The sequence below is a fragment of the Gouania willdenowi genome, chromosome 7 (genome assembly GCF_900634775.1).
Source record: "Gouania willdenowi chromosome 7, fGouWil2.1, whole genome shotgun sequence".
Classification (NCBI taxonomy): Eukaryota; Metazoa; Chordata; class Actinopteri; order Blenniiformes; family Gobiesocidae; genus Gouania; species Gouania willdenowi.
In genome coordinates this window covers 36,389,918-36,413,662 of record NC_041050.1, presented here as the reverse complement: position 1 = coordinate 36,413,662, position 23,745 = coordinate 36,389,918, and the positions used below count along the sequence as shown (strand labels likewise).

Here is a 23,745-nt window from a genome sequence, read left to right as displayed (position 1 = left end):
GTAGTATAACTGCTTCTCTCTTGGTGTTTGTTAGGACCACTGAAAGCCGGGATCGTGGTGCATACGACCATGGAGCCTATGGACACCACGACCGTCCTGGAAGCAGTTTTGATCGACCACGGCATTACGAAACGGACTATTACCGCGACGCAAGGGAGAGGACTGGTACTACTAGTGGAAGTGGTGCGACAGTGGCGTCAGGAGTTGGAGGTACTATTGCCAGTGCTGTTACTGGGAACACGGGAACCAGTGGATCAACGGGGACCACAACGGGAGGAAATGGAGGATCTACATCCAGCGGGGGCCCCTTCTACCGCTCACACAGCAGGAGCCCCTGTCGCTTTGAGACGCCCGAGTCTCGCTATGAGCCTCGTGCCAGGGAACCCTTTACGTTGGCCAGTGTGGTACACAGGGATCTTTACCGCGAGGACAGGGCTCGACGAGGCGAGCGGTCGCACCGGCACAGTCGTAGCCGGTCCCCACACTCTACGCATTCCCGAAACCCCTCCCCTCAGAGACTGGCTAGTCAGGCCACCCGACCTCCACGTTCCCACAGCGGGTCCGGCTCTCGCAGCCGCTCTTCCAGTTCAGACTCAGTCAGCAGTACGAGCAGCAGTACGAGCGGCAGGTGAGTCAAGCTTTTTTTGGTCAGTGACCTTTGCCTTTGTTCACCTGCTGTTTGGATTTTCATACATGGAAATGAGCTGAGGATGTTTCAGGTTTCAGTATTTAGTTCATCTACGTGAACCCAACAGATGTTCATAGCAGCTAGGCAAGCTTTACTATATTTCATACAGTACAGTTAACAACAACATAGGGTTTAATTCCCCTTTAATTCAAATTACAATTTAAATCCTCTTTTAACTGACCTTGTAAACTCTTGAATCTGAATGTAAATGGCCATTCTGAATTAAACTTAAATCCAAATTAAGTGGCTGGTTTATTCTGATTTTAATTCCGAAAGGAATAATTCCTTGATCTTTTTAACATTTAATCACGCTTTCTTTGAACTACAATCAAAATAAAAGTGAAAATAGTTATTATGTGGTCTCCTATGTTGTAGCTGAAAAGAAAAGGTTTGTTGTGTGTGTTTTCCCGATAGACGGGAATTAGGGCTGGGCAAAAAATCGATTTAATCGAATTTGTAGATAAAAATAATTTTTACTTTGCAAAGTTACATTTTTATTCATTTATTTATTTGTTTTGTCCCACCACAGTTTTTTCAGACTTTTTCGCGTTCCGATGTGAGCCAGCCCCCTCTTTGTTTACATTTGTTTACCCTATATGTGTACCACAGGCATGTTCAATTTTTTTATGCGCACTATGCTGAGATGCTAAGGGAAGAGTTTATTATTTTTTTTAATTGTAATGTTACATGTTATAAATATGTAGTTGTCTGATTTCTTAATCAGAAAATTGAAGCTACTGTAGTTGTTGTTGCACTTGAAATTGTTGAACAACAGAGAATTATTGACTTTTTATGTTGGGATTGTTCTATTTAACTCTGGAGGACAATCACAGCAATAAAGTTGCGTTTTTGACAATATATCTGATGTCTGCAGTCATTTTTAAGTGCATAAAAAAAAAAAAAATCGAAAATCAAATCGAAACAAATTTTTCTTTCAAAAATCTGAGATTTTTTTTTTAGGCAAAATCGCCCAGCCCTAACGGGAATACGTCACGTTCACCCCCTGTCCAATCAGAAGCCTTACCAACCCCCAGGAATTGAATAAAGCTGAATAAACTGGTTTGCTATGTAAACCTGAATTTGGAATGATTTTTTCCATGTCAACACAAAGCAGAACACTTTCACTTCGAATAATTTCATTCCAAATAATTAATCCCGATTTAAAAACATCATGTAAGCATGGCCATTGTCAGACTTGAATTTACATAATTTGTGAATGTAAAGGGACACCTCTCACACAGATACTTGAACAATATCAACTGGGAACATGCAGTTGGTTATTGGTGCTTTTTGTCTGGAGGCCATTTAGCAAGTCATACGTGTATCTGCGTGTTTGAAAGAGGATTATAAAGCTGGAATCTGACACAGTCTTTGCATTTAGTATTTTTGGGGTTTTTCATCTTTCAGTTGAACCCACGGAGGATAAAAGGTTCAGGAAACAAGATTATCTATAGTATATATAGATAATAAGATTGGTTTCTAACCACTGTTAGTAGATTGTTGCAAAATGAAACTATCTTCAATAAAATGTGTATTTATTGTTCTTTCTGCTGTTTTCCCAATGCATGATATGAAAAGTCCTGTTTTCCACATTGCCTTGAGATGCGAATTTATTTTTTTTTTTTTCTACAAATTTGTCATAAAACTTAGGTGGTTTTGTGACTCTATGAATGTTTGAATAACTGCATTACAAAGAATTGTGTTTCAGTGAATATATTGGCTTTGTCAAGATATTAACTGGGTTTTGTTCATAGTTTGACATACAAATTGAAATATTTCTGTGCTCTGTTATAGGGTTAGATAATAAGATTAGATTTGTCTCAAAAATATTCACGTGTTTTTCAGATCCACAAATACAGTATATACACAATTGGTATTTGTGGATCTGAAAAACATGTGAAACCTAGAAGAAGAAAAAAACACGTAAAAATTGTGGATTTGAAAAACACATGGAAATCTGAAAAAACACATGTGAAAATCTAAAAAAACACGTGAAAATCTGAAAACAAGTGAAAATCTAAAAAATACATGTGAAAATCTGAAAAAATGTGTAAATCTAAAAAATGTGAAAATCTAAAAAATACATGCAAAAATCTGAAAAAAAACGTGAAAATCTTAAAAAAAACACGTGAAAATCTGAAAAAAACATGTGAAAATCTAAAAAATACATGCAAAAATCTGAAAAAAACATGAAAATCTTTAAAAAACACGTGAAAATTTGAAAGAAGCACTTAAAAATACATGTGAAAATCTAAAAAAAACCCACATATTTTTAATATTTTTGAGACAAATCTCTCCCATAGAATTTTAGGTGGGGGTAGACAGGCTTAGGCTTGCCACACATATTCAGTTGTTTATGCAATGGCTGCAGAAGCTCTGAGTCCACGGCTCAGAATCACATAGCGACACATGCGGTTTGATGAGGAAGTGCTCTGCGGGGAATTTCATGAGAAAGCTGCTATATTTTTCTCACTGCCTAGTGACTACCCACCTCTGCATATGGGTAATGGCTCCCCCCCACTCCCTCCTCCCTCCTCCGTGAGATCCAGTTGGAACTGGAAATTTCTGGCCAGTGCTGGCTCTCTGCCCACTCCCACAGGCCAGGCTCCGTCAGCGCCACTTCCGGGAGCGTCTGAGCTCGGGAGGAGAAAGTGAGAGGGAAACAAACAGCAGAGGGCTTTGGAAAGCTGAGACAGATGTGGGAATCGTTAGAAAAGAAAGGAGCACAAGGTGGCGACCAATGTGCCTCGTGTGGGCAAATGTGGCTCTTTGTGAATTCCCTCAGAAGCAATGCGACAATATGAAAACTGAAGCAATGATTTAGCAATTCTGTTCTTTGGATGAAAATAATTGGATTCATGTCTTTCCCTCCATTAATATTCTTTCATTGATTGTGGAGGTAAACAAGTAATAACAAAGACAGTATTTTTTTCTTTATACATGCACTTACATCGTGTTTATCACATTTTGGAAAAATGTTTTTTTGCTTCACCTTTTATCTTTTAGTCGATTGGTAGTCTAAAGAAAAACTTAGCTGATGAAAAGATCCTTTCTTACCCGTATTTCTTTTTGAGAGACCAATCATTAGAAAAGAAAGGAGCGCAAGATGCCGACTAATGAGCAAATGTGGCTTTTTGTGAATTCCCTCACAAGCACTGTGGGAATATGAAAACAAAAGCAATAGGGGTGTGAATCACCTGTTTCATTCCGATGTCACAAAGCCTGCCACGACACAATTTTATTTGATTTAGAGGCCTGCAGTTAAGACAGTATCAGACAATAATCTGTTTTTTTTTTTTTTTTTACATTAAAGAATAAAAACACAATATTGATACATTTTGAGAATCTTATTGCATGACTGTTTAAGGTATTTACATGACAAGCATTCTTTGAAAAACGTTTTTTCTCACCGACTAATGTTTGGTGTTTTAACAAAAAAATAAATGCGGAAGGCAAAATGGCGATGGATATTGATGTTTATACTTTAGAACGATTTGACTAAATCATTAATCAAACAATCGATTAATTGATCTAGAGCGATTAATCTTTACACCCCTGTAAAGCAAATCATTTGCAATTCTTTTCCATGGATGAAAATAATGAGATTCTTCGATCGACATGTTTTCGAACACTGGCTATGTTAATGAAAACAAGTCTTTCCCCCCCATTAATATTCTTTTATTGATTGTGGAGGTAAACAAGTAATAGTAAAGACAGTTTTATTTTTTTGTTGTTTATTGATGCACATACATCGTGTTTATTACATTTTGGAAAATGTTTTTTGCTTCCCCCTTTATATTTTAGTCGATTGGTGGTCTAAAGAAAATCCTAAAACCTTATACACAGCTGTTTACAAGTTGCGTTTATTTATTTTTTTTAAAAAAAAGCAGATGAAAACAATCTTTCTTACCTGTATATCTTTTGACAAGACCGATCATTAGAAAAGAAAGGAGCGCAACGTGCCGACGAATGTGCCTCGCGAATTCCCTCTGAACCACTGCATGAATATGATTAAAACAATGAATTTGAAATTCTGTTCCAAATTAATTGGAATAAATTGAAGAAAACATTTGATTCTTGATCGATCTACATGTTTTTGCACACTGGCTATGTTAATGAAAACAATTCTCCCCCCAATTCATATTCTTTCACTGTTTTTAATCATTGATTATGGAGGTGAATGAGTAATAGAAAAGGCACGTATACCGTACCGTGTTTATCACATTTTGGAAAATGTTTTTAGCTTCGCCCTTGATATTTTAGTCGATTGATGGTCTAAAGAAAATCCTCAAACCTTAAACACATCGTACCGTATAACTTTTGGCAAGACCATTACATTCATTCATGAGCGCTGACAAAGACCATGCTGTTGGCTTTTTAATGAATAGCCATTATAATCAAGGCTTTTTAATATATTTTTCCTCATTTGGATTTCCTTCAATTTTGGAGTTCCTGGTTTCCCCATTTTTTGGACATTTCTTCCGACTGTTTTTCCAACGCAACACTTGGAGCCGCCAGTTATCCCCTTGCTTTTTTTCTTCACATCTGTGTATGAGTTGCTTTTGTTTTTTCTAAAGAAAGCAGATAAAAATATCCTTTCTTACCTCTATATCTTTTGGTAAGACCATTACATTTATTGTGAATTGTGCAAGTCATACATCAAAATTCCATATTCCCTTTTTTTGCTACAGTGACTCTAGCTCAAGTGATGATTCGCCAGCACGCTCAGTACAGTCTGCTGCTGTTCCGGCACCATCAGCACTTCCTTTATCCTCCCTAGACAAGGATGAACCTCGTAAAAGCTTTGGCATCAAGGTCCAAAATCTTCCCGTGCGTTCTACAGGTTAGTCATGCAGTGCAAGAAGATGAAAAACAATATATTCTACAAGTTTTTCATCGTTTTGTCTACGTAATATATGTGATCTGTGTGCCACAGATACAAGCTTGAAAGATGGTTTGTTCCATGAATTCAAAAAACATGGGAAGGTTACGTCTGTACAAATCCATGGAGCTTCGGAGGAGCGCTATGGGCTTGTCTTTTTCCGCCAACAGGAGGACCAAGAGAAAGCGCTTAGAGCCTCTAAAGGGAAGCTTTTCTTTGGCATGCAAATTGATGTCACAGTGTGGAATGGCCCGGGTGAGTTAAATTCTTCACTTGAAATATCGAATATTAGCATAATTTTGTCGAGTCATACTGGGCATAATTTTCAGAGACCGAAAGCGAGAATGAATTTCGACCATTGGACGAGAGAATCGATGAGTTTCACCCAAAAGCAACGCGGACATTGTTTATTGGAAACCTGGAGAAAACCACCACCTACCATGACCTGCTAAACATCTTTCAGCGGTTTGGAGAAATAGTGGTGGGTCTCTGTTATCTTGATTGCTATCAGGGTTGGGGTCAATTAAATTTTTCAGTTACAATTACATTTTCAATTACCCATGTTCAATTACGATTACAGTGACCAGCACGTTTTACAGTTACAATTACAATTAAATTTGTTATTTTTTATCCTCAGAAAGTCAATTACAATTATTACGCTATCAAAACTAAAGCAAAAATTACTGAGCCTAAAATAAATAACCTAATTAAAGTTAACCTTTCTCTTGTGTTAGCTTTCTGTTAGCATCTCTTATGATAACTGGTTTTAAATCAGCTGTAAAATACCCAAAAAACAAATATCTATCATCCAATTTCTTTCCTATCTATAGGTTACCTTGTTAGGCTTTCTAATCAATGAAAATATAGGTTTGACTATTTACGGTGTGGGCGTCTGAGCCTTTTTTTGTGTCTGTATACCCCTCGATTTCAATTTTTTAAATGGTAAAATGTGGGAAAGCTTGATATGAAGCATATTTTCATTATTGTTAACCACATATGTGTAGAATTGTACATAGAACTGTAGCATGGTTCCCCCGTTTAGCGTTAAATTAAAAATTGACAATTTTGATAGAATTTTCATGTCAATTACAATTACAAAGTCAAATATAAAAAAAACAATTACAATTTAATTACAATTAATACAGCAACAGATTTTTTAAATTACATTTACAATTATAATTTCTCCATAGTTGTAATTAATTATCAATTACGCGATTTCAATTATAACTGACCCCAATCCTGGTTACTATTACCTCTGTTTCCATATTTATCATACTTTAAACATCAACATAATTAGTGCCAGAACATAATTATTGTCAATGTATTTAAAGGATATCGATATCAAAAAAGTGAATGGAGCGCCACAATATGCCTTTCTACAATACTGCGACATTGCCAGTGTCTGCAAAGCTATAAAGAAGATGGATGCTGAGTATCTTGGTAACAACAGACTAAAGGTGAGAAGTCAACTTTATTATAAAGCTCATCACTTCTCCCATTTCCACACTTTGGTTACTTATTTCCAAGAATACAAAATGGTGTTAATAAGACAGTTTTTGTTAATAATTCACTTTTTTCCAGCTTGGCTTTGGAAAGAGTATGCCGACAACTTGTGTTTGGTTGGATGGATTAGCATTAAACACCACCGAGCAGTTTCTAACTCGACATTTTTGCAGATATGGACACGTTGTAAAGGTAATTTTTCTTCCTCGCCTATGTGTGACAATGATTTGAACAGTTTAACAATATGATTACTTTTCTTTGTGGTTTGCAGGTTGTGTTTGACCGAATGAAAGGAATGGCTCTTATTCTGTATAACAATATTGAGTATGCACAGGCTGCTGTCAAAGACACAAAGGGTTGGAAGATTGGGGGCAGTAAAATTAAGGCAAGCGAAACGTTACTTCTCAGAAATAATACTTTATTTTTTATTGCCAGCTGTGCTGTCAATGCTATAGATGGACTTGTAATACTGACCTGTTTTTTTTTCTTTAGGTCGACTTTGCAAATCAGGAAAGTCAGATAGCCTTCTACCGGTCGATGCAGGCATCTGGACAGGATATTCGCGATTTCTATGATGTTCTGTCTGAACGAAGGTTTGTATGGTTACTTAACTGTTATTTTCTTTACTGTGTAACATGTAAACACAAAAATCATTGTCTTTTTCTTTTGTTTCTTGACAGGGATGAGCGACGAAGTCAATACGAGTTTCAAGCAGAGAGACAATATTATGAAAACGTCCGAACACCAGGAACATATACTGAAGATCAGCGACGAAAATACACTGCTAGGACTCGGGAATTCTACACTGAATGGGATCCATATCAAGGGGATTATTATGATCCACAATACTTCGATGAACAACGAGAATATCGGGAATACAGAGCTGATCCATACGAACAGGATATTCGGAAATATAGCTACTTACAACGAGAACGTGAAAGAGAAAGAGAGCGTTTTGAAACAGATCGTGGCCGTGACCACGGGAGGAGGACCATTGAGCGTAGCCAAAGTCCAGCTCACATTGCCACTCGTCGGCCCGCAAGCCCCTCTGCTTCACCCTCGCTTACTGAAAGGATACCCGGTGATCCAGATCGACGCATTTGCTGCCGATCTTCTGAAAGAAGTGGCAGCTGTAGTCCAATATCTCCTCCGAGGTTTGAGAAACTTGAAAAGGGACGTTCAGAGAGATTTTCTAAAATCGAAAAACTTGAAAAGGATCGAATTTTTGAAATTGATCGAATAAACTTATTTGACAAGGACAAGAAGACTGGACGAAAAGATCGGGGGGACAAAGACAAAAGTGAAAAGCAGAGGCTTAAAAAAATGAAAATATCATCACCAATTATTCAGACGTGTGAGACAGAGCCCGAACCGGAGAGAGAAGGAAGCCCAGAATCTGTTCCCAAGAGTAAAAGTTGTAAAATCTTGAAAGAAAACTCGAGCAGTAGAAAGTTAGACCTTCTCCCATGTGTGGTTCAACTAACCCGTGTCAGAGAAAAAGAAGGTAAATTGATTGCTCATGCTTGTCAAGACACACAACTACTAAGAAGTGTTAGTCCAAGATTAGCTTCCCCAACAAATGATCAACGGAGCCCGCCATTCTGCACAGATTTAGCAAAAATTGAAACGTTAAAGCATGCTAAAGTGCCAAGAGACAAAAATATGCTCAATTTAGTGGAGATTTCTGAGAAAGAAGGGAAAACTAAATCTAAGAAACATTGGAAATCTGAAATGGCTTTTGACAGTGGCATTTCTGTTGACATTGAGCGCTTAGCTGCAAGGAAAAGACGCTTTGAAGACTCTGGAAAAATTGATCGACACAAACGAAATAGTGAAGATGATTTCAGTAGATCTGATCTTTATTTGGAGAAGAACCTGACCATGCACAAAAAGGAACAAAACAAGGAAAAAAGTTTCAGAATGTATTCTGCAAGCAGTCCTAATGATGGACGAGAATGTGAAAGCAGCTCTGGTGGCCTTCCTCTGGAGCAACATTCTCAGCTTAGGGGGGCTCTAGAAAATGTTACAGATCAATTAGGACCTACTTATGAACAACAACAGTTTGAGAGTTCGAAAATGGAAAACTCCTCCAGTGTAAGGAAGATGACAGACAATAGCAGCCTTTATTTGGATGAAATCAATATACAACACAGACAAGTTTTACCTGAAAATGAAATAGGGAAATGCTTAGATTCTGATGATGGAGTTGAAAACTATGAACTTGTTGAACCGACAAATATATCTCTGAAACAAATTGAACATAGTAGATGGCATCCAGCAAACTTTAGTGATTCTGGTATAGTAGACAAGTTTAAAAATCCACTTAATAGTGGAAATCATGAGTCTGAGACTAGTTTTGTCACTTATGAAGATAGAAAATCAATACACGACTTGGCCAATGATGAGGTCCCCTGCAAACGAAACAAACCGACAAATTTTGACTTTGATACTTTCAAAGAAAAAAGAGAGTGCAAATTCTCACAAAGGTTAAATGAAGACCTATACACTGTGCCATCTACACTTAGAGGAGGTCAACTTTTAGAAAATGAAGACGATGCTGCTCAGATTTCTTTGCCAGTTTCCAACAAAATACGGAAATCTTCTCCAACAACAGATGATAAACTGTTGCATTCAAATTCACTAAAAAACAGTTCAAGCCTGACAGTTAGACAACTTCAATCTTCAGACAACTCTTTAAGGTCAAGTCTTCAGCTCCCTAAGCTTAAGGCATCCTTTCTTCAATGTAATGATGAGTTATTGCAACATTGGGGAAGAAGAATAAAAACTGACTCACAGAAAATGGAAATGACTTTTCAAAGTGATATTTCAAAACGAGAATGCATCCGCAAAGGCCAAGATTTAGAACCTGGAGAGGTGCAGTCTGATTCAGATGATGATGGAGGAAACAGACATATTACTCCCAAGTCTAGTAGACAATTATCTTATATCCTGAGTGATCGTGAGGAGAGGATGATAGATCTAAAGCTTTCAGGATCATTGGAAAAGAACAAGTTCTATTCATTTGCTTTGGACAAAACTATAACTCCAGATACAAAAGCACTCCTTGAAAGAGCCAAAACATTATATTCCACTAGAGAAGATAATTGGTCCTTTCTTCCTTCATGTTTTCCTTCCTCTCACAGCTGTTCAGATAAAGACAAGGTCAAGCTTGCACCTCGGCCTATTCCCTCTTGGTATATGAAAAAGAAAAAGATTCGCACTGACTCTGATGAAAAACTCCATGACAAAAAGGAAGAGCTAAAGCCACTGGACCAAGAACGGCAGGAATTATTTGCCTCTCGATTTCTGCACAGTTCAATTTTTGAACAGGATTCTCGTCGTTTGCAGCATCTTGAACGTAAAGATCAAGATTTAGAAACTGGAGGTAGTAAGACCAACAAGCCAACGTGTACTGAAGCAAAGCCTCAATTTGCAGTAGGTAACATCCCACAAGAGCCAATTGTACTTTTCCACAGTCGTTTTTTAGAACTTCAACAACAAAAAGATAAGGACCATCTCACACCTGATACTGAAACTGACTCCACAGAAGAAATAAGAGAAGGGAAAGCCCAAAGTAGTGAAAATAGAATTACTGAGATGGAAGAAGAGTCATTACTGAAGTCTGATAACAAATCTGCCATCTCTCCAATAACCTTGATTAGTTCACCAGTCAAGGTTACTGAGATGTCTCCCATATCGCCATCAGATGTAAAAGACTTTTCAACTCCATTTTCTGATCCACCTGTGCCATTAGTTAAAGAAGAAAAGGTTGAGATAGTTCATGAGGGCACCACATCTGATACACTTCCTGTGGAAGACTGCAAGCCAGTTACTCCAAGGCCTACCACATCCCCACTACCTGAAAATGTAGTGGAAACACCAATAGAGTTGGTTGAAACTAAAGATAAAAATGCAAATACTTTAAAAGTGGAAGGCATTCCAGTCGCAGAAGAAACCCCCTCCACTCCTGGTGGTTCCATGGCAAGTTATGAAACGGAAACAAAAGACTTATCCTACGCAGACCCTTCCAAACCTGCAAAAAAGTCTGAAACTACTAAGACAGAACCTGAAGATGAAAATCAAGGAATACAAGTTTTTGAAGAATCTCAGAAGAATGATACAGATAATGAACCTTGCATGCCAGAACTAGATGCAGTAAAGCCATTACCAAATCGAAGACAGCCTAAAAGCAAAAAAGCAAAGGCACTTAAAGGATTGCAGGCCTCCCAACCTACTCGAAAAACCTTATCTAGAAAACCAGCAACACGAAAGAGTGAACGGATTGACAAAGAGAAACTTAAAAGGACCTTGTCTCCTCGAACAGAGGCCCCAAAGATATGTCTGGAGACTAAAGCTACATCCAAGTCACCCAATAATGCATCAGATTTTGAACCAGGTCTTGAGTCAACTTTGATTCATGGCAGAACCCGACGTAGAAATGTGAGATCAGTCTATGCAACCTTGCATGAAGAAGACCAGTTAACTAAAGATGTAGTTGAGTCATCCCGCTGCATGCGAAAGCGCGGTGCTGATAAAGAACCAATACAACAAGATGTTCAAACTTCTACCATTGCAAGGCGAGGACGTCCTCCTAAGAGAGGCCTCAAACGTATTGAAGAAGTTTTACCAGCTAAAGTCGATCAGAAGAAAATATTTGAAGCAGATACAGAAATTAAAGAAGCTCTAAGTAATGCTGAGGTTGTGAAACCGTCTGAAGCATGGCGTTCTCCACGTACCCAGAAACTTCAACAGTCACCATTACCTTCATCTAATCCACCAAACAAAAAAGGAAGTAGAACAGACCAACTATCTTCAAGTGCAGCGCCACTAAATGTACAAGCTGAAATGACAAGTCATGATGAGGCAGAAATTAAATTAAAGTCTGATTCAGATATGTTTTGCATGTTAACTGAAAACCTTCAAAATGCCTCATCCATAGTACAGGAAAAAGATGCAAATGATTCTGTGGAAAAGAAACCCTCTGATGCTGATATTGAAAAGAAAAACTTAAATTATGTAGAGATGAAACAACAGCATAACAAGAGCCGTAAACCAAAACCACTACGATTAAAAAGAAATGCCAAGCCAGTCACTGAAGAAAAATCACACAGTTTGAAAAATCTTGAAATTCGAGTAAGTGTTGATGATGTAAAAGTTTTACTTCGCTCCGAAGCTGATGAGCCTGAGACTTTTCAAACTGCTACTATTACAAAAAATAAGACTGTTGTACAAGACAATGAGGCATCAAAGATCACAAGCATCCCTAAAGAACCTAAAGATATCTGTGCACAGGAGAAAGATGATATAGCTTCAGAGCCTGACCTGCCAATTGATCCAGCTTTTGCACTGTTAGCGCGACAAATGGAACTTGAGCAAGCAGTAGAAAACATTGCCAAGCTTACAGTTGAACAATCATCTCGACTGTACAAAGAGCCTCCTTCAGAACAACCACCAGTATTACCTCCTGTCGTAGCAGCACCAGTAAGTGTGGTTGAGGAGGAAAAACGAGCTCACCCTGCAAGTGAAACTGAACTTGCTGCTGCCATTGATTCAATTACAGCTGAAGAAACATCTGGGGATGTAGAACGCTTCACTACTACTTCTACTTACACAGCTCTTGCTCGCACCCCTGATTCTTTGATATCTTCCTCTTCAAATGAGATGATGGAACCTGAAACACACATGGTGATCAATAACATTCTTGCAGAGGATATAGATGGTGGTCCTCTGTCATTAAGCCCTAAAAGGCTAATGTTTGAGTCTAAAAAAGTTGAAGATCCTATTATGCCTGAAACACCCAAAAGAGTAGGCAAAGTGAGGGGCAAGACCCCCAAAAAATCAAGAAGTCGTAAAGGTGCTGTTAACAGGAAAGGGAATTCAACTGAAGAAGTTTCACAGTCAGAACCTTCTCTTGTGAAGTTACCTGACTCAATCCCAGAGGACCCTGAAACTGTTGACTCAAAGGTTGTTACTGTTACAGTTGGGGTATCTGCAGCAACTTCCGTGGTGACTGCTGTTGCAACTTGTAGGCGTGATGTCACGAGTGTTATAACTGTGGACACACCTAAAGAGGCAGAGCAACCTGAGGTTGAACAACCTGAACCCAAAGAGTCCGCCTTTCATTCAGGTACCAGTAACAACTCCAGTTCTAAAAAACACCCCTTCTCGGCTGAATTACGCACACCATCATTTGCTCCTGCTGTTGCCTGCCCCTCAAGAACAACATCTCAATTCACTTCACCACTGCTGCGACCTTCCAAAGTGCCACATTCACCTGACATGCCTAAAAGATCTGAAGAGCCCAGAATATATGTTACTCCTTCATGTCATGTTACAGTGGTAACTCCAACGGCACCTGCATCCATCTCAATTGGAACCCCATCAACAAATCCCCCAATGCCCCCAGACACCAAGGCCTCTGACATCGACCCTAGCTCCAGTACTTTAAGAAAAATTCTAATGGAACCTAAATACGTGTCTGCATCTAACAGCAATTCTATACCTACCACAATCGTCACATCTGTGTTGTCAGATTCTTTACGAATGTCAGAGAAAGAAAAGTCTTGTGATACAGGAAGTATGAAGTCTTTACAAATGGAAGGGAGGCCATCATTACTGCCCCAGCCAGTACACCATAAACCATCTCCCCTAACCGAGTTTCAGCAGAATTGTAGTGAGAAGACCCAGCATACAGTTATTTCTCCTGCTACCTCAGTAATCAGTCGAATTCCTATGCCTTATGATACAGAAGAAGCTCCACGAATATCCCTAAGCAATCGAAGCATGGGTCTAAACATTTCGAAACAAAAGTATCGCTCAAACTCAAATGAGAACAGTTGGAGCCAGGGAATGAATGTCTCAGAGGATGGACCTAGAGGGCGCTGTGCTGTTGAAACCACACCCTATAATGCCGGCTTCGCTCCTGGCCTTCGAGTGAATACATCTCAAGGTGTAGTTGTTCTAAGCTATTCAGGTCAGAAAACGGAAGGGCCTCATAGAATGCGAGCTAAAATTAGTCAGATTCCTCAAGCCAGTGCTGGTGATATCGAGTTTCAACAGTCTGTTTCTAAATCTCAGACAAAGCAAGAACCACTTATCACATCATCCCTGTCACCAACCCCAAAAGTTGCCTTGACATCAGCAACCTTTGGACCTACAGGTGTTCTTTTGCCTAACCAGTCGTATAATTCTCAACCAGTCATTTCCTGTAACAAGCCAGAGAGCTTTGGATATGATAAATCAGATGCCCCGTATCACACAGCTCCTCAGGGTGGTGTGGTAAAAATGTTCCAGCCACCTGTGAGCTCTCCGCAAGTTTTAATGTACAACCCCGCTGTTATACAGCAGCAGCATGGAAAAAGAGGGGCCGACCACATGCAAACAAAGACAGATGTCACCAAAGCCATTCAGCAATCCAACCTCAGCCCAGTCATAAGTTCACATCTCTCATCACTCTCCGGGACAAGGTTGAGCCCCAGCCCTGGTATGGCAAATGAGCGGTCAGTTTTGCACCACAAACAAGAACCCCAATCACCACGAACACCTGCTCATTCCCCTTCACCATACGTCAAACCTGGTCATCCAACAACTTCTCCAATTGCAACCTCAGTTGTTCTGAGTCATGGAATGCCACCAATATCCACTTATCATTCTGATATGCATCATCCACACTCTGAAAAGTCTTCTGTTATAATGAAACCTCACAGCCTCAGTCAGTCTATGGCTAATGAGGCCAGAATGAACCCCTCACCGATGTCTGGGTTAAACTACAGCAGGCGAGGTGATTCCTTAACTTCTCCTCTCCCAGGGCCTCAGCAGTGTTCCAGCAATCCACCGTCTAATGTGATCAGAGATTTGGTCCTACATTCAAATCCTCAAAGCACAGTGTCAAGCAGTAGTGATGACGAGCCCCGAAGCTTTACCCAAGGCCATACTAGAGCTTCAGTGCCGCAGCTTCAATCAGATTTAATGATGATTCACAGTGATCACAGAGGGATCCACCCCAGCGTACGTATGGACCAATACAGAGACATGCACCAGCGCGTTCTTATGCATCAGCGGCTGGGAGAACAGACACTCGTAGAAGCACGGCAGCCCCCCAGCTCAGAAACCGGAACATCTTCAAGCAACCTCACTGGGCCTTCGAAAAATCTTGTTCTGGGCAAGAACTTTGAAGTTTCTGGAAGAGAGATTCTCAAACCTGGAGACGGAAAGCTGACACATTCAGCAAACAATGAAAGTCGAATCCGATCAGTCAGTGCTTCAAGTCCTGTCATGCTGTCACCTCACCCTCATGGAGTTCCGCTCATGCACCCAGGGGGTGCAGGTTCTTTCTCAGTTTATCGAGATGTGCGGGGCTTCTCCTCCCAGTTATCAGGACATAACCTGGCCTCCCAAGGCATTTCATCATCACAGGTACTTGAAAAGGGCTACATTTTGTGAACATATTATTTCTATTGTTACATATGTGTATGAGTGTGTCTTTAAACTAATTTTTGTTTTTTTCTCATGCAACATACACATCTTAACCGGGTATATGCTCTATTTCAGGGTTGGGGTCAATTACATTTTTCAGTCACAATTATGTTTTCAACTACCCATGTTCATGTCCTAATCAATTATGATTACAGTGACCATAATTTTTTTTTAACAATTAAATTACAATTATTTTGTAGTCACAGAAAGTCAATGACAATTACGTTCTCAATTACTAAAGTTCAGTTACAATTAATCACAATTTCAGAGCTTGAAATTAATAACCTAACAAAAGTTAGCCTTCCTCTTGTGTTAGCTTTCTGTTAGCATCTCTTATGATAACCGGTTCTAAATCAGCTGTAAAATACATTAAAAACAAATGTCTATTATCTAATTTATTTCCTATCTATTGCTTAGGCTGCCTAATTAATTAGTTTTAATATTTTTGGTGTGGGCGTCTGAGCTTTTTTTGTGTTGATTTACATTTTTTTAAAATGGTATGATGTGGGAAAACTTGATATGAAACATAATTTAATAATTGTTAACTAAGTGTGTGTAGAACTGTACATAAAATGGTAACATTAAATTATGATTGGCATTTTTTTATAGAATTTTCATGGCAATTACAAAGTCATTTATCTAAATACAATTACGAAAGCAACAGATTTTTAAAATTACAATTATACAATCATAATTATGCCAAAATTGTAATTAATTGTCAATTACACGATTACAACTATGATTGACCCCAACCCTGCTCTATTTTTTGTTCAGATCCACCCAGAGGCTGAACTTGGTACCAGGGGTAAAATATCAAAGTCACACGGAGGTGGAAGTGATTCTAAGCTGGAGACCTCACATCTCTCACACATTTCGAGGATATCAGGAGATACAGTGGCTTCCTCCTACCAGTCGCCTTTGATGTCTCCCATGGGCCTCGCACACAAGCAAGACTTGTCTGTGTTACAGAAAGGTCCCCCAACCTTTCTACCATCACCTCAGCCAGTTGTTCACTCCCCGAGCTCTCTGCAGCATCGGCCTGAAGCCAAGCTGGAAACTTCAGGACATCGCTCTATTGACACGGTCCAGCTTTTGACGGTAGAAAGCCCATAATACTGTCTTACTGCACAGGGGTTCTCAACCTTGGGGTCACTAGACACTGGGAGGGGGTCGCCAGATGCCCTCAAGAAACTAGGAATACTAGTTGCCATACTGTACCTATTTTCATCACTTTTTCTTGTCATATTTTTGTACCTTTTATTGCATTTTTGCTACATTACTCCCATTTCTGCCACTTCTCCATCAAATTTCAATGCATTTACTGCACATTTGTTCTACTATTAAGACATTTTCAGCACTTATAAAACCTTTGCACCACTTTTCCACCTAGTGTCACACATGTTGACCCATTAGTGTCACTTTAAACCTTTTTTTTTCACCATATTTCATGCTTAGTTTTTTTTTTTTTGCCAATTCAACCACATTCACAATTTGTCATGCCCACTATTAGCCAGTGAAAACTAATTGTTCCTCCTACTTTTTAAATGACATTACCCCAAACCATTTCTGCCACTTTTAAACCAATATTGTCACTTTGAGTCTGTTTTACCACGTTTTTGTCTGTTTTGGCCACTCTAATTTGCAACATTTAACCAATTTCTGTGGTTTTTAAAATCCCATTTCACCACCTTTTCCACCATTTTTTGGTCACTTTTAACCCATTTTATTTTTGATTAAAACAAGGATTTACGTCTTTAAGATGACTATATACTATGGCACAAATAATAACAAAGGTCCTGGATAACAGTGGATATTATTCAGATAAATAAATAAATAAATGTGGTTATCATAGATTCATAGAACAATGGACCATCATTGCTGACTTTATGGATGGACCCCAAAAATCTCTCCCCTTTATTTCCCCTTATAGATGACCCTGTCTCCACATGACTGTTTTTCAATGTTCATGTCTGTGTTCAACCACCTTCAGCTACAGTGGGGTCCCCGGTCTCTGGAACCTTTATTTTGGGGGTCGTGGGATGGAAAGTTTGAGAACCCCTGTTATAGCTGTACCCATGTGCATTGATATAATAATAACAAAATGTGTTTTTCATGTACAGAAATATCCCATTGTATGGCAGGGCCTTCTGGCTCTAAAAAATGACCAAGCTGCCGTTCAGTTGCACTTTGTTTCTGGCAACAACCTGCTGGCCCAGCACTCCCTGCCCCCCCCTGAGGGCACTTCTCTTCTTCGGATTGTTCAGAGAATGAGGCTCGAGGCTACCCAGTTGGACAGTGTGGCACGCAGAATGACTGTGAGATTTATGTGTTAGCTTTCTTTTTTTGACTTTTAAATGTGCCTGTAGTGAAAATGTATATAACAAAAAATGTGTTTCATGTTTTACCAATTAACAAAATATGTCAACCTTTTTGTTAAAAAACAAATTAAAGAGACTTTTTAGAACAATTTTATACCTTGGGTCATAGACTGTGCAGAGTCGCCATTTTGGTCAGGATATGATGCACTTTCGTTGATTTCTGTTAGCTGTTGCTAGGCAACAGTTCTTCGTTGGTCTAGAGTTTCTGAACAATAGTGAAGTGTAAAGTCAATGGTTGCTATAACAACAAGAGGAAAAACCCCACTAAAACATTTATTTTGCTTCTCAAAGCCAAATAACGACACTAAGTCAGAGTTATCATAATATCGGTATGGGATACACACTTAAAACTTTTCCATTAGGATGAAATTCAGTGATATGCATGTTTCTGCTTACAGGGGACACTATGGGTGGCTGTCATGGCACTAACCGCACCCCCACCAGATTGTTCCCTCTTATTTCCTTGTGGCTAAATGGTAAACTGTCAGTAGAACTTACCTGTTTGTTAGGGCGCCGTCAGGTGCTGATCCTCGGCGCATCCTCGCGTCCATGAACAGATATCCTCTCACACAGCTTTCATCGCAGTTGCAAGCCATACTTTTAACATCTAACTACTCAGCCATGGCTCGTTTCTGCTGGTAACAACAGCTCTGTTTATTAATGATATTTAATCCTCTTCAAACATACAACCTGGATGCTGCACTTTTATTACTGAAGGAGAGTTTACACACACGGCTGCTTAGCGCTAACAGAAAAACTACACTTACCACAATGTAAACAGTCCTGTTGTGCCACTACTTCCCACAATGCACCATTTATTTAAAGCAACAGGCCATGCCGATCAACGAAAGTGCATCATATCCTGACCAAATTGTCTACTCTCGATAGTTTATGCCCCAAGGTATAAAAAGGTTCAGATATGTAGTTTATTGGTAATATATTAGACACATTTTTTGTTATATATACATTTTCACTACAGGTACAATTTAAATTCAAGATTCCTAAGTTTCAATGTTTTCAAATCAATGATTTTGTCACTCAAAATGACATATTATTTTGTTCGCTAGGGTTGTGTTTAATGAATTGAAATGTTGTTTTTGTCAGGTGGAAAATGACTACTGTTTGTTACTGGCTCTACCCTGTGGTCGAGACCAAGACGACGTCCTTGGTCAAACTCAAGCTTTGAAAAGTGGCTTCATCACCTACCTGCAAGCCAAACAGGCAGCTGGAATTATCAACGTCCCTAACCCTGGCTCCAATCAGGCTAGTCATTCTGCTGTTGCATTAGAGTGTGTATCTAATTTTACTTCTTCCATTAACATGATGTGTTTTTTTAAACTTTTGGGTCCACAGCCAGCTTATGTGGTGCAGATATTCCCACCGTGTGAGTTCTCGGAGGGCCACCTTTCTCGTCTGGCCCCGGACCTTCTCAACAGCATCTCCAGCATTTCCCCTCACCTGATGATTGTTATCGCCTCTGTTTAAATCACCTCCAATTCTTTGAAAACAAAGCCAACACCAGCCCTTTTTGAACTCATCCAGTTCGTACACTGGACTTGCCTCATTATTTATGAGTTTTGATGTTTATTTAGCATGAATTCATCCTTTTTTCTCTTTTGCTACACCAAGTCCTTAAGCAACCTGGTGATGTGGAAATCCAAAAAAAAAAAAAAAAAAAAAAAAAACGTATCAATTCTACAAAGACTTTCTGAAAAAGGAATGATGTTTTTCCGATCATGCCATTTTTTTTTTTTTTTTTTGCCATACTTTAAAGTTATTGTGCATCAAAGCCTTTTCTAATTCATAGCAGCCATGGTGCCGTGGATGCAGACCTTTTAACGGGATATTTTTTAAACTTCATCAAAGTGATTGTGACTTTTTTTCTAAAGGGAAAAAAAAGACAATCTGAGAATTCATTGCACTATGTTCAAGATAAATCATGAACTTTTGTACAGGTTTGCGTTTTAAATGCTTCATGTGTTGGAACTATTGTTATGTTTAGTCAAACTCCTGCAGGATAAAGGGAGAATCATTGCCAGGAAGAACTTTTTGATCCACGTTAAAGCTTCAGTTCTTCGGCATCAGCAGATTTTATCCTTCCTTTTTAAACTCGACTCTCTGTCACGAGACATTCCCGACCCCAGGAGCTCGTGATGGGATGTCCAGAGTTGTATAGTTTACACTTAATGCCTCAACAGGGGACTGTATAAAGACTATTTAATTTTTAAATTTTTTTTTTGCATATTATTTGAGCCTTTTGTTGAGAAAAGTGTAAATATTATAAATATTTAAAGACTGAAACAATGTGGGAAAGAACGAGTGAATTATTTTACATGATAGATCGTCATACTTTTTTTTTGACAGGGTTAAGATTGTGGAACAGTTTGACGGAACTGTACAGGATATTTATAGGTTCATTTAATTAAGGGGAGAAAAAAAAAAGGTTTATAATCGATTCAGTGCCAAAATGTCATTTTCAAATGCTTAAAAACACGCAAATGTATGTTAATCAGAACCTATTTTCATATGTGACTTTCTATTTTGCCATTCAGAAGGCTTGATTCCAGTTTTTTCGTATTGCACATCAATGATATCAGTTACGAGGTTGCTTTTGCATTAATTACTAAAAATGTATGATACTTTTTAAAAAGAAATGGAATTGTTTTTTTAATTTCATTTTTATTTTTTAGTATTACTGCATTCATTCAGTTCCTATGTTGTCCTGTGCTGCCCTCTGCTGTTCAAACTCCTATTGTTATTATTATTATGGACTGAATCCCAAGGCAACCATAGCCCCTTATTTATAGCAGATGTGCTTTAGCATGCTTTAATTTTCTTATCCTAATGGGTACTTTAGGGGATCAAAAAGGCAAAGAATGTCACTTAAACTTGACTAAATACCGCTAATGGATGTGTTGACCATCTGTCTTTGTCCCGTCCCTTTAACTGTCTCTTTGAGCCAAGCTGTAAATACTGATGTCCTTTGATCTCTGTGTTATCTCCTGTGTATTTCCCTCCACTTCCTAACTAACCGTCTTCTTTCAGCGTCCTCCTTCTTGTTTTGTGCAACAAAACAACGCAGTCTGAAAGAGGCTTTAGGAGTGGAGGTGTTTTTGAAACCGATGCTGAAAGTAAAACCATGCTCGTCAGGTTTGTGGTGTTTGTACATTTTTCTTCTGACGACTGCAAGCTGAAATACTCATGGTCATGTTGAAGGCACTTATAATTTTTGATAAATAAAACTATGAGAAAAGTACAAAGAAAAAAAAAAAAAACAATCTTCAAAACAGTAATATGAAAAGCTGTCTTTTGATCAATCTTCATTTTGAGTGTATTTTGCAGTTCCTCCATGAGGACATTTTTAACTGTACAATAAATGGTTGTTTAACTTACTTTTAAAGATCATTAAATGGTCCTTAAATCTGTGTTGATGTTTCTTCTCTCTCTTACTCGCCGCGCTAACAGATAGCTGATATTTCTAGCTACTACCAGGGTTGGGGTCAAATACATTTTTCAATTACAACTACGTCATTGCCTATCCATGTTCAATTACAAATCAAATATGATTACAGTCACCAGCATTTTTTCCCAATTGCAATTCCAATTAAAGCTGCAAGCGGCGTTGAACGGGCCTTCGTAACCACACGCATGGCGGGAAGTGGCGCACGTTGAGGTGTGTTGCATGTCGTAGTGTGTGGCAGAAATGTTAAAGTGTTGAGACGTAGCTGACCATTTTCCAGGATTATATCACAAACTTTCCTACAATGTTTTGTGTAAATATAATGCTCATGGTTTGTTTTTACCTATCGGTGGCTAATTGCTAGCTGCGCTCCGTAGCCACGTGCGCCAGAACCAATCACTGGAGAGCATACCCCAGTGATGATGTCATCAGTCCTTTACAGGATGAAGTCATCAATTCTACCTCTACAGTGATGATGTCATAATTCTACTGAATTTTTTAGGTGTATGTGAAACTAATTGTATTGTATGTAGTCATTTTGACATTCACGTAAAATTCCCTCAAAATATCAAATTTTGAGGGACTTCAAATTTTCATAAGTTTTTGAACGTGTTTAGGCCCTCAAAAAAGTGATCACTTTTTTGTAATAATAATAATGATAAAAACAAGGTGCATTACAATACAATACCTACGCACCATTATTTTTTTTCCCCCTGAAAGTCAATTACAATTATGTTCTCAATTACTAAAGTTCACCAAAAACAATTTATCACAATTAATGAGCCTTTAATAAATAAATAACCTTCCTCTTGTGTTAGCATTTCTTATGATAATGGGTCATGTTTTAAATCAGCTGTAAAATACACTAAAAAACATCTTCTATCATCAAATTTGCTTCTCATCTCTTGGGTACCTTGTTGGACTTCCTAATCAATTAAAATATTAGTATTCATATTTTTAATGTGGGCGTCTGAGCCTTTTTTGTGTCACTATACCCTTCGATTTCATTTTTTATTTTATTTTTTAATGATAAAATGATTCTCAGAACTTACAGGCAGTCAGTGAAAGTTAATGTGTAATGTTGAATTGTATTTTTACAACATGTAAACGTTTTTTTTTTGTGAATTGATTTTTTTTATTCACCAGACTGCAAAAAAAAAAAAAAAAAAAACGATCATGATTGTGATCTTAACTTCCAATGGTAAACTCCACACTGTATTTTAATAAAATGTTAAGAAATAGAAACAAAAAACTGTAGCATTAATCAAATTATAATTAACAGTTTTTAAAAAAAATATAATTTCCATGCCAATTACAATTCAATTATGATTACAACAATATATATATATATATTTTTAATTAAAATTACAGCTATAATTACGCAATAATTGCAAATAATTATACACAAGAGGAAGGTTATGTTTAATGGGCTTATTTAATTCAGACTCAGTAATTGGGATTAAATGTAATTGAACTTTCATAATTGAGAACATAATTGTAATTGAATTTTAGGGAAACTTGTTTTTTTTAAAATTGTAATTGGGAAAAATGCTGGACAACGTAATCGTAATTGAGTTGTAATTGAGCATGGATAATTGAAGACGTAATTGTCATTAGAAATTGTACTGACGTGATGCAACGTTTTCATAATAAAGAATTAAACTAACCTTGTATTTCTAAGTTGCTGACACGGTCGTCCTGCACTTCTTATCACATGACTGAAGATGTCAGTATGTGATTGTGCAGTAGAAGTTCAACTCATACTGTAGTGTTAAAGTTTTATTTATAGGCCATCAGGGGCAGCACGTTGAAGTGGAGCAGTTTCAGTAATATGTACTGTATGATATAGATATAGATAATCATGATGTTTTATAATAAAGATCCCCTCACACAGAGGAAATCAATCAAACAATGACCACATAGTAACTTTAGTGTGTAAGACTCTTCAAAAAAGGGTTTTAATTGAAAACTAATCAAGGCACTACTAGGATTATTATTATTTTTTAAATAAGATTTTTACAATATGATATTAAGATAATACAGTTTTAGAGGTTTTTAAAGAAGCTAAACACATTTTATTTATATATACACATATATATGTGGTGCCTAATGTAAAAACTAGGTCACTGTTTCATAGTTTTGAACATTTAGCTAATATATCTTTCATTTGAGACAAATTCATGTTAAAAATGTGTACACATGAAAAATAAATGTAAATGTTAAATCTAAATGTAAAAAAGTTGTTGCTCAGCCTGCACCGTAACCCCCTAATGCTTTTTATTATGCTTATATTGGTCTTCATGCACTACCTCACTTTATTTGTTATCAGTTCTCATATCTTATCCATCATTGCACTACG

The 23,745-nt window shown here is 38.0% G+C and overlaps 1 protein-coding gene across 2 annotated transcripts in view; it reads left to right on the top strand.

The window, feature by feature from the left end:
- Window positions 1-21,351, top strand: part of spen (spen family transcriptional repressor) — a 36,292-nt gene extending 14,941 nt beyond the window's left edge. For both annotated transcript variants that reach the window (XM_028451952.1, XM_028451953.1), the window contains 13 exons: window positions 35-628; window positions 5,380-5,531; window positions 5,625-5,825; window positions 5,900-6,051; window positions 6,902-7,027; window positions 7,152-7,265; window positions 7,345-7,458; window positions 7,566-7,666; window positions 7,754-15,488; window positions 16,323-16,646; window positions 17,669-17,863; window positions 19,031-19,189; window positions 19,280-21,351. In XM_028451952.1, the coding sequence (XP_028307753.1) occupies window positions 35-628; window positions 5,380-5,531; window positions 5,625-5,825; window positions 5,900-6,051; window positions 6,902-7,027; window positions 7,152-7,265; window positions 7,345-7,458; window positions 7,566-7,666; window positions 7,754-15,488; window positions 16,323-16,646; window positions 17,669-17,863; window positions 19,031-19,189; window positions 19,280-19,411 (10,099 nt within the window). In that variant the 3' untranslated portion in view covers window positions 19,412-21,351. The remainder of the gene's footprint in view (window positions 1-34; window positions 629-5,379; window positions 5,532-5,624; window positions 5,826-5,899; window positions 6,052-6,901; window positions 7,028-7,151; window positions 7,266-7,344; window positions 7,459-7,565; window positions 7,667-7,753; window positions 15,489-16,322; window positions 16,647-17,668; window positions 17,864-19,030; window positions 19,190-19,279) is intronic.
- Window positions 21,352-23,745: the final 2,394 nt, after the last annotated feature.